The 16,655-nt window shown below is 41.5% G+C and overlaps 1 protein-coding gene across 1 annotated transcript in view; it reads left to right on the forward strand.

The window, feature by feature from the left end:
- The first annotated feature begins 2,399 nt into the window (after positions 1 to 2,399).
- The window catches only part of ADH5 (alcohol dehydrogenase 5 (class III), chi polypeptide), a 16,837-nt gene continuing 2,581 nt past the window's right edge, over positions 2,400 to 16,655 (forward strand). Inside the window, exons 1-7 of the mRNA XM_017516188.2 lie at positions 2,400 to 2,520; positions 5,325 to 5,426; positions 8,324 to 8,465; positions 8,984 to 9,071; positions 13,345 to 13,564; positions 13,716 to 13,976; positions 15,237 to 15,372. Of these exons, the coding sequence (XP_017371677.1) occupies positions 2,473 to 2,520; positions 5,325 to 5,426; positions 8,324 to 8,465; positions 8,984 to 9,071; positions 13,345 to 13,564; positions 13,716 to 13,976; positions 15,237 to 15,372 (997 nt within the window). The 5' untranslated portion in view covers positions 2,400 to 2,472. The remainder of the gene's footprint in view (positions 2,521 to 5,324; positions 5,427 to 8,323; positions 8,466 to 8,983; positions 9,072 to 13,344; positions 13,565 to 13,715; positions 13,977 to 15,236; positions 15,373 to 16,655) is intronic.

Consider the following 16,655-nt stretch of genomic DNA (forward strand, 5'->3'; position numbering starts at 1 on the left):
TCCCAGAAAATAGACAATATATCTCCAACAGGAAAAAGAAAACTCTGCCAAAAGCTCCTTTTTTTCCACTAGAAATTGCTTGCTGCATTCCAAACAGAAGTATTGGCATACACAAAGGCCTGGAATCAAGAAAAAGCATAGTCCTTTTAAGGAACTACAAATGTTTCATAAGGTTGGTGTGAAACTTGGTAGAACAGCAGGAAATAAGGATAGAGGTGTATATAGAATGAAGTAATTCAGGATCTGACTGGCCGAAAGAGTTTGGATTTTATCCATTTGTTCTCCCTTAAATATTTTTAAATAGAAGAATGCATTTATTTGTTTATAGCTTGCCTCATTCAAAAATTATTGGAGGCAGATAAGAAATGGCATTGATTGATGTTACGTTTTGAAAAGATCACTAACAGGGCATTCCTTTATATGTATTAGATTCAAGGGCCTGGCGTCAAGGAAATCAGATGGGAAGCTCTTTCAGTGATCCTGTAAGAAATGATGAAAGCCTGAACTAATGCAGCAGCAGTGGGGAGAGAGAGGGGCACAAGACCAGAGAGAAAGGGCTTGGTGACAAATTTAATGTAGGAACTGAGGGAGAGGGTGAAGTTGTGACTCTCAATTTCTGGCTGGGGCAAGTACGTGGATAGTGTCAACACACCAACAGAGGGAAGAGTCCCTTTAAGGAGAAAATATTAATATGAGTTTTAGGAGTTGGATTGTGAGATATCCTCAAGGAGACAGAAATCCAATAGGCAGTTATATGTCCAAGTCTGGAGTTTAGAGGAGGCATCCTGATTGAGGATAATCTGGTAGTCATCTTTCCATAAATAGAAGTTAAAACCCATAGTGTGAGTGAGAGAGTGGAGTCAAGGGAGGGAAAGACTTTGGGCAGAATCTTACCTTATGTACCCAGGACAAGACCCATGAAAAGGACTGAAAAACAGAGAAGAGCAGTGTGCAGACTGATCGAGCTATTTTAACAAAATTCAGCATTTGCAACAGTAAGAGTAAACCGGCAGACCTGGTGCAGTGGCTCACGCCTGTAATCCCCACACTTTGGGAGGCCGAGGTGCATGAATCACTTGAGGTCAGGAGTTCAAGACTAGCCTAGCCAACATGGTGAGACTGCCACTTCCCCCTATCCCTACTAGAAATACAAAATTGAGCCGGTGTGGTGGTGTGTGTCTGTAATCCCAGCTACTCAGGAAACTGAGGCATGAGAATCGCTTGAACGTAGGAGGCGGAGATTACAGTGACCCAAGATCGCGCCACTGCACTCCAGCCTGGGCAACAGAACGAGCCGTCTCAAACAAAGAATAAACTGGCAAATACTCCATCCTCTCTCTCTGCACTCTGGCCCACTCTTAAGACATCAAAACTGTCCAGGATCAGGAGACTTTTTGCTCCCCTCATTTCCTCTTTTCAAAGTGAGGCGGGTGGATCATCTGAGGTCAGGAGTTTGAGACCGGCCTGGCCAACATGGTGAGACCGCCCCTTCCCCCCATCCCTACTAAAAATACAAAATTGAGCGGGTGTGGTGGTGTGTGTCTGTAATCCCAGCTACTCAGGAAGCTGAGGCACAAGAATCACTTGAACCTAGGAGGCGGAGATTGCAGTGACCGGAGATCGCGCCACTGCACTCCAGGTTCAGGAAACTAATTATATTAGTTTCACCAATATGGTGAAACCCTGTCTCTACTAAAAATACAAAAATCAGCCAGACGTGTGGTGGCGTGTGCCTGTAGTCCCAGTTACCTTGGAGGCTGAGGCAGGAGAACTGCTTGAACCCAGGAGGCGAAGTTGGAGTGAGCCGAGATGGCGCCATTGCACTCCAGCCTAGGAGACTCCGTCTCAAAACAAAACAAAAAAAAGTGCCCACGTTCCACTGTCTCCCCAAAATCCCACCTACCCTTCAGAAACTGCTGGAATGGGGGCTTGGGAAGTTTTCAGCAAACACCTCTCTCCTCCTTTATTCTCACAGCTCTGTGCTCTCACCATGGAGAGTCCCTTGAGGGGCTGTATCTTATCCTTGCGTCCGCAAGTACACAGAACGTGCATTAGGGGAGGAAGCATTGGCCTGTGGAGCACAAAGCTATTGCAGGCCTCTCACTGGTTCTCACGCGCTTTCGGTGAAATTCCCGTTCGCTCACCTTCCACATCTCTAATTTGCAAGCCTTATCTACGAAACTGGTGTCAAGTTACACGGGGAAGCCCTTTCCCGACCAAAGGAAAAAAACGAGTTCTGCAGCAAGTCCGTCGGATGTTAGTCACGAAACTGGCACAGTCCGGCCTCGCCGAAACCGCGCGAGCGAGTGCACCTGGGCACCCGCAATCTAAAGTCCCGCACCACAACTCAGGCACCGCCCTTCCGGTTGGAGCCACTGTAAACCCCGCCCCACGCCCGGTCCCCTCGCCAGGCGGTCCCCTCGCCAGGCGCTCCCCACGCCCACGCCTCCGGCGCCGCGCGGCCCACCCCGGATGTCCGCCCCCTTGAGCCGACCAGAACCCGCTGACATGGCGAATCAGGTAGCGCCAGTATCGCGCAGGGCCTTGAGTCTGAGGGAGGGAGTGCGCGGCCCGGGACTAGGCTGCTAGCCTTGGGGGCGCGCGAGGGTCGGCCTAGGACAGGATCTGGCCCGTGGTTCTGAAACTGGGCCCCCGGCGAGCGGCTCAGCGGGGCAGAAAGAGAAGGAAGCTTTGTCTCCTCTCTTCGGTTGGGAAGCAGCCGCTGCTTCTGGGACTGCCAGAAGGGGTGGGGGTGGGGTGAGTCGGAGACGGGGCAGGGGCTGGTCAGGTCAGTAGTCCAGTGGAAATGGCTTAGGAGCGGCCACGCATTGCTTCCTACACGAAATTAAGTAACTTGCTCTGGGACATTCTTGCAGCTTGCATACTTTGCAAGAGCTGCAGCCAGAGCCCGTGCTCCTAACTCCTAGGTTGCCTGTGTTTCATAATTGAGCCTACGCCTTAATTATTGTGCCAACAATGAGTGTATTTTGGGAAGACTCCTGGGTTCCTTTCAGAAACATTTTCGAGCACTTAAACACCAATTTATATTCCCTGTAGTCCTCCCATAACACCTCTACGAGATGTTATCCCCATCGTATCAAAAACTGAGGTTTGAGGTTGGCTGTGCTTGGTCACACCAGCGATGGCCAGCTGGGATTCCGACCCAAGTCTGTTCTTCTATGACAAGTTCATAAAATTCACATTAGACAGTAAAGAAAGACAGAAATTACGAATAACAATCAGTTTAAAGTTGCTGATTATTTTAATGCTTTACAAATTTGGAACATTTTCTAGTAAGACATGGCCTTAAAAATATTGGAGTTTGCAAGAAATAAACTTTAAACTATCTTTCAGACCTAAACTGGCAATTGCTTTTCCTTATTACTGAGTGTCTTTATTCAGAGAAGGTGAAAGATTATAATTGTTACTATAGTTTAAATGTTAAAGTAGGGCCATTTCCCACGGATTTAGAGTGGGGTTTTGTTTTGCTTAGAATTGTCAGTAAAGGGAAAGGGCTAGGCTCCCTAAGACCGTTTTTAAAGGGAGCAGGCCATCAAATTTAGTATTCTTGTTTCTTTGGATTTCTAGGTCACATGTGATACTAAATTGTTAGTATCCTGCATCTGACCTAAGGAGTTAAAATTTATGGCACATTGAAGTGAAAAAGATTGTAATGCAAGCTCTGATTCTTGGTACTATGAGATTTAATATCTACAATTTAATTTTAAAAATGAGCATTTCCAGCTTCACTGATTTACAGAGGCCATTCTTTATATCTCTGTATAGTTCACCTCTCCTTTTCCTCAACCCTCTGTTCAATTGCTACCAATAACTACTAACGTATTTTGCAAAGCTATGCTGTGCCAAGGATTGTGTTAGGGACTTCATATTCATGCTCATTCACTCCTCACAATCACCCTATATATAGGTGTTTTATCACCATTTATCATTAGCTTTCCTCATCTTTCAGCATCCTAGTTTTTAAAAGTGAAGCTTTCCCAAACCAACCAAGCAAAGCTACACTCTTTCCTTACTTTTTTGCTTTCTGTATTACTTTGTGCCTGTCTCTTTAAATCACAGTCTTTGTAATTATTAACTTTAAAATCTGTCTCCTATAAACCCAGTTGTTTGCAACCTTTAGTCTGTCAATAAATTTCTTAAGCGTAATGTAAACTAATCAAAACCTTTCTCATTACATGTGATTCTCTGGTAGTGGAGGGTGTACTGACTGTAATCTCTAAAGCAGCTCTGTGTGCTATAATCACATGTGTAATTTTAAATTTTTCAGTAGCCACAATACAAAGTAAAAAGGATCAAGTGAAGTTTTAATAGTTTATTTATAATAGTCAATCTAATATCAAATACCATTTCAACATGTAAGCAGCATTTTAAAAAATACTATTAATGAGATATTTTTACTTTTCTTTGAACTAAGTCTTCAAAGTCCAGCTATATTTATAGCATATCTCAGTTCAGAGAAGCCATTTTCTTTTTCTTTTATCTTTTTGAGACAAGAGTCTATCACTGAGGCTGGAATGCAATGGCACAATCTCATCTCACTGCAACCTTTGCCTCCCTGGTTCAAGCAATCTCCTGCCTCAGCCTCCCGAGTAGCTGGGACTATAAGTGCACGCCACCATGCCCGGCTAATTTTTGAATTTTTTTTAGTAGAGACAGGGTTTCACCATGCTGGCCAGATTGGTCTTGAACCCCTGACCTTGTGATCTGCCCACCTCAGCCTACCAAAGTGCTGGGATTACAGGAGTGAGCCAAGGTGCCCAGCCAGTGGCCATTCCTAAGTGCTCAGTAGTCACATGTGGCAGGTGGCTGCTGTGTTGGTTGGTGCATTTACAAGGTATATAGTTCTCATTGTTACACTCCTAATTCTCCTACTCACCCTGCAGTTTTGCACCAAGCCAGTGGTATTCAAAACAGGCAGAGCAAAAGAACTTCTTCAGGCACGTGTTAAGCATGTAGAATCCTCAGACCCCATGCCAGACCTGAATCAGATTCTCTTGGAATTTGTGTTCTTAACATGCTCTTGGTTATGCATTGTAGAGGGCCATTAAATATTTGATGAATACAACTTTTTAACCAAAAGATGCTTTTCTATCTGACCAGGTGATCATCTCAGTTAAATCATTTTTGATGTATACTATTTGTATGAAATCTAAAAACATATCACTTGGACGCATATGTTTCTTTGTGAATCTGTGGTATGCTTTTTAAGATTAGCAGTAATCTATATATATATATATATTGGCTATTAAGTAGTCATTTGTTTAGGACGATAAACAGCTGACTGCCTTTTTTCCCCACTTCAGGTTATCAAGTGCAAGGCTGCAGTTGCCTGGGAGGCTGGAAAGCCTCTCTCCATAGAGGAGATAGAGGTGGCACCCCCAAAGGCTCATGAAGTTCGAATCAAGGTAATGATACGTTTCAGGCACTGGAAAAAAAGAGACACAATTAGATCTCTGAATAGATGCGTAGATCTGAGATCTGCAGAGGATAAATCCCAAAGGACAGTATCAAAGAAAAGGGTATTCAAGGTCATCCAGCCTTATAATCACAACATTCTTCTCTTATTCCTCACCTTTGCAGCACACCTCTCCATCATTTTAGCTTTGATCTTGGGCTGAGGAGCCATCCTCGTGGGTCACTGGATTATTGCAATTTATCTTCTGCAGTTTGGGTTTAAGGTAACTCTGTAGGATGCCCATTTTCCTGCTGATTACATAACTTTATGGTGGCACGTTAGAAACAAAAGAAGAAATGTTATCAGAAAGGGGTTCTTATTCTGACCCCAGAGAGGATTTTTGTACCTCACGCAAGAAAGAATTTGAAGTTCATAAAGTGAAAGCAAGTTTATTAGAGAAGCAAAGAAACAAAAGAATGGCTACTCCATAGACGGAACAGCAGTATGGGCTGCTCAACTGAGTATACTTATTTCTTGATTATATGCTAAACAAAGGGTGGATTATTCATGAGTTTTCTAAGAAAGGGGTGGGCAATCTCCAGAACTAAGGAGTCCTCCCCCCTTTAGACCATATAGATTAACTTTGTGACATTGCCATGGCATTTGTAAACTCATGGCACTGGTGAGACTGCCTTTTGGCATATAAATGCATTATAATTAGCATATAATGAGAAGTGAGCATGACCAGAGGTCGCTTCCATTGCGGTCTTGGTTTTGATGGGTTTTGATGGGTTTTGGCTGACTTCTTTACCACAGCCTGTTTTAGCAGAGTCTTTGTGACCTGTATCTTATGCTGACCTCCTATCTCATTCTGTGACTAAGAATGCCTAGCATCCTAAAATAAGTAGGCCTCAGCCTTATTTTACCCAGCCCCTATTCAAGATGGAGTTGCTGTGGTTCAAATGCCTCTGACAGAAATGGTCTTCAGTTTTGCTACAATGACTTAAACAAGACTTTGGAAGTGGCTCCTGATTGAACAGAGCAACAAGCAAGTGAAGTCAGCTTGCTTAGAGAGCTTTAAAAATGCCCCCACCCTGGCAGACAAGGTTAGGGTTCAGGGAATTCATTATTCTGGTGATTCTCAACTTTTCTGGTGGCAGAGAAATGACATTACCCCTGGAGAGAGGCATATTGTACAAGGCAGCCAGCTGCAGAGATCTTTGAAACCCTGGCATTTATAAAACTTTTTTTTTAGCATTCTACTCTCTACTTGTTTTGATATAAAATTAGTGCTTTAAAGTAGTGATTATTAACATTCTAGGAAAAGAGTCACAGCAAAAAAGAGCTGTGACTTAGAGTCTACTTCCCCTACCATCTCACTTTCGAAACACACCACACATACTGGCTCATGCTCCCAAAGATTGCACATACCAGATGGAGTGGACCAAGACCAAATAACATCTTTTTTTCTTTTTTGAGACAGAGTCTCGCTGTGTCTCCCAGGCTGGAGTGCAGTGGCACGATCTCAGCTTACTGCAATCTCTGCCTCCCAGTTTCAAGCAATTTTCCTGCCTCAGCCTGCTAAGTAGCACTTGCACCACAATGGCTGGCAAATTTTGTATTTTTAGCAGAAATAGGGTTTCACCATGTTGGCCAGGATGGCCTTAAACTCCTGACCTCAAGTGAGCCACTGCATCCAGCCCAAATAATATCTTAAGGTCCTTCGCAACCCATACCCAGGAATCTGAAATCTTATATATATATTTTTTTCTTCGAATTCAGAAATTAAGCTGATTGTGATTTTGCCACTGAAGATGTTTGTCCTGGATGTACTAAGTGCCCATACAGGTCAATGGGTATTCATTGTGCTCATTGAGCTGTATGAACACAATGAGTACAGCCATCTTCCCTGCAAAACTGCCCACGGATAGCAAAGATTGTTACATTGTAAGTGGATATGTAAGCCAGGAGCAGAGAGGCATAAATAGAAACACTCCAAGATTTTGCCTTTCGTTGCTTTTGGTGGCTTTAAAAGATAAGTTATGGCCAGCAGTGGCTCATGCCTGTAATTCCAACACTTTGGGAGGCTGAGGTGCGTGGATCACAAGGTCAGGAGTTCGAGACCAGCCTAGCCAGCGTGATGAAACCCTGCCTCTACTAAAAATACAAAAAATTAGCTGAGCATGGTGGTGCACACCTGTAATTCCAGCTACTAGAGAGGCTGAGGCAGGAGAATCACTTGAACCCAGGAGGTGGAGGTTGTAGTGAGCCGAAATTGCACCACTGCACTCCAGCCTAGGCAATAGAGCAAGACCCTGTCTCAAAAAAAAAAAAAAAAAAGTAACTTACTTGAAAGCCAGAGAGATAGAGATAACAGGCTTATTTAAATAGAACTTGTATGTGGTTCGTAAAAAGGGAATTGGTTCCTCTAAAAGTTCTGAATTTTGTCCCAGACTCAGCAGACTGGCATATTTCAGAAATAATCAATACTGCTTTAAAAATTATATTTCCCAGCTGTCGTGAGAAAACTAGCAGTTAGGTGGGTTCCACCTGTTTTACACACAGGTGATGTTCCTCTCCGTACCTGAAGGCATAGTGCCCATAAAATGACCTTGTTTACCTTCCCTTCCTAACATACACGGAAAGAAGAACTAAATGTTCCCTATTCCGTTGCATATAAATACACCATTGCTTTTATGTACTGCTAAAAAATTGCTGCCAATCCTAATTGTTAAGATGCCATGGATTGTAAGCACATCTGATTTTACAGAAGTTAAAATACGAAAGAAATATGTCTACAGTCAGTGAAATATAGTATTAAAATAAAATGACTCTTCTTTCATCTGTACCTTACTCTGAATTGCATGCACACACACTTAAATGCTCTTTGTTTTAATGTCCTGATAGATCATTGCCACTGCAGTTTGCCACACCGATGCCTATACTCTGAGCGGAGCTGATCCTGAGGGTTGTTTTCCAGTGATCTTGGGACATGAAGGTGCTGGAATTGTGGAAAGTGTTGGCGAGGGAGTTACTAAGCTGAAGGCGGGTAAGGATAATATTTGAACCACTTGTTTGATGATTTTGGCTTATTCCTACAGGGAAATTGTTTATCTGATAAAACTGCACACTATTCATGAAAAGGCATCATCTAAGTAGATTGTCAAGATTGAGTTTATTCCTCATCTGGGAAGCACAAATATTTGGATATTTTTTTCTCTGTGGTTTTGCAGACTACTGGTTGTGTGAAACTGTTTAAGTACATTTCCAAAACCAATTTTGGCATATCAAGCAAGAAATTTTAGAGATGCATCAATGAAGCAGGATTTTGAAGCATGTAACTACCTTGTTCTTCAGTTATTGTTTAAAGAGTTTCATTTAGATAAAAATTTTGAAACATACTTTTTGCATGATCAGGCAGTATCTTAATGATGTTACCTAGGTGAAGTTCTAAGACTTGAAGTTAGCTTTGCAAAGTCACATCAGTTGACAGGAGTTTGCAAGAGCTGATGTTTTCATTTAGAAATAGATACTACCTATTCAGGATGTCTTTGCATTTATTTCCAGGTGACACTGTCATCCCACTTTACATCCCACAGTGTGGAGAATGCAAATTTTGTCTAAATCCTAAAACTAACCTTTGCCAGAAGATAAGGTTAGTATCTTTTTCTGTTCTTCTTGAAACACAAGGTCATATTAGCAATGATAAGAATAAATAATGGTGTGGCAGTTTACACAGTACATTGTACATGAGTGGTTTCATTCCATCTTTATAGCAACCTCATTACTATCCCCAGTTTCACAGCTGAGAGAATTAAGACTCCGAAATTAAGAGGTTTTGACACAGAGTACCTAGGCACAGCAACAACCTTCTCTACCATTTGCAGTTTTCTGCCTAATTGTGCAACTGAAGAAAGAAACATTTATTTTTCACATGAGGAAATACGTAGCTTGTAGAGGTGACTGATTTAAGTAACTTGTGCAGCCCCTAAGGAGTGTCTGCATTCTGATTCCTCTCTACCCCACAAAAGGAAGAAGTGGGGGGATGTGAAGAGATCAGGGGAGTGACTTCACCTTACCCCTCACCCTGGCCTCACCTTCCCCAGCCTTTGTGCCCTGTGTTAGCCTTGGTTGGTCTTCACAAAGGCAACTGGACCCTGGACCCTGGACCCTCCTCTCCCCAGGATCCCCCATCCCACCCCTGGAATGGTTTGTCGTAATCTGGAAATTTGTTGGCTCATTTTTCTTTCAACTCCTTTATTTTTAATTGAACAAGTCTCTCCTTTTGAAGGGTTCAGGGTGTCTACTGTTTTTTTTTCTTTTCTCTCCCTCCGTCCCACTGCAAAGAAGAGAACCGATAAGTTTTAGGGATGTTTGTATGTATATACTCTGTCATCTGGGTATAACTTGTTTTGAAGCAATGTTTCCGTTGTGAGTGTGTCATGCTGTAAATATTTGTTTATATTTTTGTGAATTCAATATTATGTACCATTGTATTATAGTAACTTCTAAAGAAAACCATAAATATATTGACTTTTCTTACAGAAAAAGAGAAACTAAGGGATTTACCCAGTATCACCGGCCATTAAGATATAAAACAGAATTTTCAGTACCCATTCTCTTCACATAACACTAGGCTAAATTTGCCAAAATATGTAGTAAGGAAAGACATGCTCGTACAATTCATCTAAATCTTTTTTTTTTTTTTTTTTAAACGTAGTCTCGCTCTGTTGCCCAGGCTAGAGTGCAGTGGCACGATTTCAGTTCACTACAACCTCTGCCTTCCTAGTCCGAGATTCTCTGGCCTCCACCTCCCAAGTAACTGGGACTACAGGCATGCGCCACCATGCCCAGCTAATGTTTGTATTTTTAATAGAGACGGGTTTCACCATGTTGACCAGGATGGTCTCCATCTCTTGACTTTGTGATCTGCCCTCCTTGGCTTCCCAAAGTGCTGGGATTCCAGGCATGAGCCACCATGCCCAACACAAAATCGTTTTTATGAACCATTTTACTATCCTTTAAGTGAGAAGAGTGATAAAACTTACCCACTAAAGCTATTGGGAAGACTGCAGGAGATAACCTAACTCCTTGACACAGAAAAGGTACTTATTTTTATTGTAGTAGGTAACAACACTGAAAGAACTACCTTGTTGAGGAAATTTAAGATCCCCTTGTATGTGTTCCATTTTTTTTTAATTGAGGTAGAGTCATGCATATTATAAAGCACCTAAAGTTTATAGATCTTAAGTGTACAGCTCAATGAATGATTACGTATATACACACCTGATGGTTTGAACTGTCACCCAGATCAAGATAGAGAACCCTGCCAGCACCCGACAAGGTCCCTCAAGTCCCAAGTGAGAACCTCCCTCCTAGGTAACCGCTATCCTGATTCCTTTCACTATGGCCTTTGTATAAACAGAGTCACGCAGTGTGTGCTCTTTCATTAGGTTTCTTTCTTTCGTAATGCCTTTGAGATATATCCAGGTTGCATATGCGTCAGTAGTTCTTTTCTGTTGCTCTGTCATATTCCATTCAAAATACCAGTATTGATCCATTCTCCTGTTGATGGATATTTAGCTTACTCCCAGTTTGGGGCAGTTACAGTTTATGCTGCTAGGAACATTCTTATTTATACATGTCTTTGGATGGATATAGCATTGCTTTCTCTTGAGCATTTTCCTGAGATTATAGTTGCCGAGTCAGAGGATGTGCATCTACAGCTCTTTGGTGTACTCGTACTAGTTTACACTTGCACCAGCGTTGTATGGGAGATCGATTTGTTTCTAATGCCATTGACAAAATCAGTTTATATTTTTTGAAAACAAAACTCCATTTATTTTATAAATCAAATCCAATGACTTTGGTAAAACTAGAACCAAAGAAAAAAATACCTCAACACTTTGAAAGAGAATTTAAACACGGTCTTAAAAATTTTGCAACACATCAAATATAATAATGGTGATGAGCTTTTTGTGATTCTTTCAAAGCATAAAATATATTCCACATCACCTTTTATTTAAGAAATTCCTCTGGAATACAGTGAATTCTCACATTAAGGAGGGCTAAACAAACTTACATTGTTCTCAGTAAGATATAAGTTATTTTTAGTCAGGTGCAGTGGATCACACCTATAATCCCAGCCCTTTGGGAGGCCGAGGCAGGCAGTTCACGTGAGTCCAGCAGTTAGAGAGCACCCTACATACATTGGTGAAACCCTGTCTCCATAAAAAATGTAAAAAGTTAGCCAGGCTTGGTGGCATGTGCCTGTGTTCCCAGCTACTCCCTGGCTTTGATGGGAGGATCACGAGCCCTGGAGGCCAAGGTTGCAATGAGCCATGATTTGCCACTGCATTCCAACCTGGGCAACAGAGTAAAACCCTGTCTCAAAAAAGAAAAATTCTTTCTGATGGAGCTTTGTCACCTGTTCTTCTCTGTTTCTGGTCATATTTTTGTTTTTCTCTCAAAGGAAACGTATTTGCTTTGAATCTAGAGGCAGTCCATTTTCTCTTCGTCTTTGTATTTATTCATATGTATGTTCCAAAGAGGTTAAGAGTATACATTAAATTATAGTGTTCAGCCTGGGCAACATAGCGAGACCCCGTCTCTACACCCCTGTAGTTCCAGCTACATGGTACTCTGATGCAGGAGGATCGCCTGAGCTCAAGGAATCCTCCTGCCTCAGTGTTCAAGGCTGTGGTGAGCTATGCACTGCAGTCTAGGCTGTCTGAAAAAAAAAGAAAAAAAAAAAACAATTATAGTGTTTATTTTATTAAAAATAACATAATTACTAAACATCAATTCTGTGCCAGACACAACGCTAAAGCCTCATATAACATCTCATTTGACTTCTCTAGCAATCTTAAAGGAAGTTACCATTGTTTCTCAGCATTTTCTAGTGAGAAAATGAAGACATAAAGGTTAACTTGCTCAGGTCACACAGGATTTGAACCCAAGTGCTCCAACTTTAGGGTGGGTACTGCTAAGCAAGATGTTATAGCACCTCTGTTTAGAAGAGCAAAAGTAATTTTTGTTACCAGTTATGGTATAAATGGCCTTCATGACCTTTTTGGGTTTTCTTTCCTATTGCTGTAACCAAGTACACAGGCAAAACAAAGTGAAGCAGTAATTTAACTTGCATTCTTGAGGACTGTTAGTTATACTTTAAAAAAAAAAAAATGCTTCCTAAAAGATCTAAATTAGCCAGTTTGGCCATCTATTTTCATCAGCTGATCTGGTTAATGGTTTGTAATCTCTATTTGCATGGATACTGGTTTTGGCCTTATCCTTTATGAAGTTATATTTGCCCACAGAAGTTTTTTTTGATTTTTGAGAAAGGGTCTCCCTCTGTCACCCATGCTAGAATGTAGGGGCAAAGTCATGGCTCACTGCAACCTCAAACTCCTGGGCTGAAATGAACCTCCTGCCTTAGCTTCCTGAGTAGCTGGGACTGCAGGCACTTGCTCCACCACACCTGGCTAATTTTATTTTTTTTAGAGATATGGTGTTGCTATGTTGCCCAGGCTACTTTTGAACTCCTGGGTTCAAGGAGTCTTCCTGTTTCAACTCCCAAAGTGCTGGTATTACAGGAGTGAGCCACTGCACCCGGCCCACCATTTTAATGATGGAATTTTAAAATAATTTCATTGATCCATAAGTTGTACCTGTTAAAGTGAGTTCAATATTCTGACAGTAAGATCTAGAAGGATAGTGAATATTGGAAAAGATGGATAAGATTATAAACTTCTTATAAATTTCCTTCATAAGGCATTGCTGCAAGGTACTAAATTATTAATGAATACATTCAAAATTTTGGTTTAGAACACTTTCTGAATATTTACTGGTTATTAAAACTGATTTCTTTTTTCTAAGGATTTTAAGAAACCTAATTCCAACTTGCCTTTTTCCTTTCTTATTTTCTTTAGAGTCACTCAAGGGAAAGGATTAATGCCAGATGGTACCAGCAGATTTACTTGCAAAGGAAAGACAATTTTACATTACATGGGAACCAGCACATTTTCTGAATACACAGTTGTGGCTGATGTCTCTGTTGCTAAAATAGATCCTTTAGCACCTTTGGATAAAGTCTGCCTTCTAGGTTGTGGCATTTCAACTGGTTACGGTGCTGCTGTGAACACTGCCAAGGTAAGAAACTGACTTGAGTTTTCACTTCTGCCTTCTAATTTAATTCAGTGAAACTTTCCTGGAATAAGTGAAATTGGCGCATCTGTATGAAACCCAGTGATTCTCTTGACTCTGGTAGAATGAGTGCTTTATAAACTGTCTTTACTCCTAGGTTGAGCCTGGCTCTGTTTGTGCCGTCTTTGGCCTGGGAGCAGTTGGATTGGCAGTTATCATGGGCTGTAAAGTGGCTGGTGCATCCCGGATCATTGGTGTGGACATCAATAAAGATAAATTTGCAAGGGCCAAAGAGTTTGGAGCCACTGAATGTATTAACCCTCAGGATTTTAGTAAACCTATCCAGGAAGTGCTCATTGAGATGACTGATGGAGGAGTGGACTATTCCTTTGAATGTATTGGTAATGTGAAGGTCATGGTGAGTATGGGCTTCATTCCTTTTTTGTTTTATGGAACTTTTTTTGAAATGCAGTTTAAGATTAAAAATTGTTTTGTTTTGGCAAAGGAAAAATCTCTTGATAAGAAGTATCGTATTGGAAGAAGGTGAAAAATATCTGTTTGAACCACAGTGGGAAATGGTACAAGAACAGCTCAGGGAAAGATGAGAAAAGATGGTTCTTTGCCTTTCAATGCCTGCTAAGTACATGTCTCATGAAATGAAAAGACAGAATAAAGCAGTTGTGCAGAGTATGGGCTTTGGAATCAAATATACATCCATTTACTAACTCAGTGACCCTGAACAAACAGCTTCTCTCAACCTCAGTTTCCTCATCTGTAAAATGCAGGTACAGGTTGAATATCTGTCCCTAATCCAAAAATCCAAAATCCAAAATGCTCCAAAATCTGAAACTTTGAGCACCAACATGATGCTCAAAGCAAATGCTCATTGGAGCTTTTCAGATTAGGAATGTCCAGCCAATAAATACAATGCAAATATTCCAAATCCGAAAAAATCCAAGATTCAAAACACTTCTGTTCCCAAGCATTTCAGATAAAAGATAATCAACCTGTAGCAACAACACCTACTTAAACATACCTACATAGACACTCAATACAAGTATTACTCATAGTTTTGCTGCCTGCTTTTTAAAATCAAATCCTTTCGAGTTTTGAACTACAGTTTACTTTTTAAAATAGAAAGCAAATAACCACTATTTTAATTTATGTTAATATTTAACCAGGTTAATTTGTTAAAATAAATTGTTCAGGCTGGCTGTGGTGGCTCACACCTGTAATCCCAGTACTTTGGGAGGCCGAGGCAGGTGGATCAATTGAGGCCAGGAGTTCGAGACCAGCCTGGGCAACATGGCAAAACCCAGTCTCTACTAGAAATATGAAAATTAGCTTAGTATTGTGGCACACACCTGAAATCCCAGCTGCTAGGGAGGCTAAGGCAGGAGAATCGCTTGAACCCGGGAGGCAGAGGTTGCCATGAGCCGAGATCATGCCGCTGCACTTCAGCCTGGGTGGCAGAGGGAGACCCTATCTCTAAAAAAAAACCAAAAAGTAAATAAAAATGTAAATTGTTCAATAAAATTGAGCTCACTAAATGTTAAGTTTGGCCTTTTGTTGCCATTTTGTCTAAAAACTCTGACATCACTTGAAGTTTCTGGGGAAGCAGTTATTCTCAGGAAAATGCACCGACTTCTGTAATTTGGTCATATCTCTGTGCCTGCAGAGAGCAGCACTTGAGGCGTGTCACAAGGGCTGGGGTGTCAGCGTGGTGGTTGGAGTAGCTGCCTCAGGTGAAGAAATTGCCACTCGCCCGTTCCAGCTGGTAACAGGTCGCACATGGAAAGGCACTGCCTTTGGAGGTAATTCGATAGATGAGATGACTGCATTTTCTCTTTTGTTATTTGCACTGGTGTTTAATCCCAGCCTAATTTTTTGTTAAGAATCTTCATGGGCTACCTTCTCGTTGTAAGTTGTTGCATGCAACGCTGTTTCTTAGAAGGGATTCAGACTCAATCATTGTTTACCCCTGGGACTGGGGAGGTGCTCACCTTCTCCTAAAGCATAGGGCCACTTGGTACATATTCTATAAAAGAAAAACTCAATATTCTGTTGGTGAGGAAGTAGTTATTGGTAGAGCAGGGGCAGGAAATTGATTGCAAAGTAAGCAAACAACAGTATCAGCCATGGTGTGTTTCATCTTGTGGACTCAAGTAGCTTGTTACATTTTTACTCATTTTTCTAGAGAGAGCAGTGGTCACTGGATGTGATCATACCTGTGTCTGATTTTAGCAGTAACCAATATTGAGTCTCAAACTGAAACTATTTAATTGGACAGAACCTTATCATAAAATCAAAAGCTGATCATTTTTCCCTTTGTGATCCTAAAAAGTCCTTGGTGGCTTGCGGTTGCGGGGGAAACAGTTTCTGTCTTTTCCATCTTTGCTCAGTCAGAGAAGAGAAAAGATATCACATGTTCGTATTTCCCAACAGTTGTGATGAGAACCTAAAGTTTGTAAAGGGCTTTAAAAATATATATTTATGGCTGGGCACGGTGGCTCAAGCCTGTAATCCCAGCACTGTGGGAGGCCGAGGCAGGTGGAACACGAGGTCAAGAGATCGAGACCATCCTGGTCAACATGGTGAAACCCCGTCTCTACTAAAAAAAAAATACAAAAAATTAGCTGGGCATGGTGGCACGTGCCTGTAATCCCAGCGACTCAGGAGGCTGGGGCAGGAGAATTGCTTGAACCCGGGAGGCGGAGGTTGCGGTGAGCCGAGACGTGCCATTGCACTCCAGCCTGGGTAACAAGAGCAAAACTCCGTCTCAAAATAAATAAATAAATAAATAAACAAATAAATAAATAAAATATATTTATATTTCATCATCTTCCTAAAGAAAAAAAACCACATAGCATGTGTTTTGAATGATCTGTGTTTAACAGGTTGTCTTTTAAGGTTCTCTACCTCATATTATGCCAGCTTTTTTGAAGGCCAGAAGAAAAGATTTTGGCAAAGTATGCTAAAATGAGGGGTTTGGCCAAAGTCTTTCTTCTTTAGACTACAGAATTTGCCTTAGAAAATGTCAATCTGGGCCGGGCGTTGTGGCTCACACTTATAATCCCAGCACTTTGGGAGGCTGAGG

This window comes from Cebus imitator, unplaced genomic scaffold, assembly GCF_001604975.1.
Source record: "Cebus imitator isolate Cc_AM_T3 unplaced genomic scaffold, Cebus_imitator-1.0 Scaffold575, whole genome shotgun sequence".
Lineage (NCBI taxonomy): Eukaryota > Metazoa > Chordata > Mammalia > Primates > Cebidae > Cebus > Cebus imitator.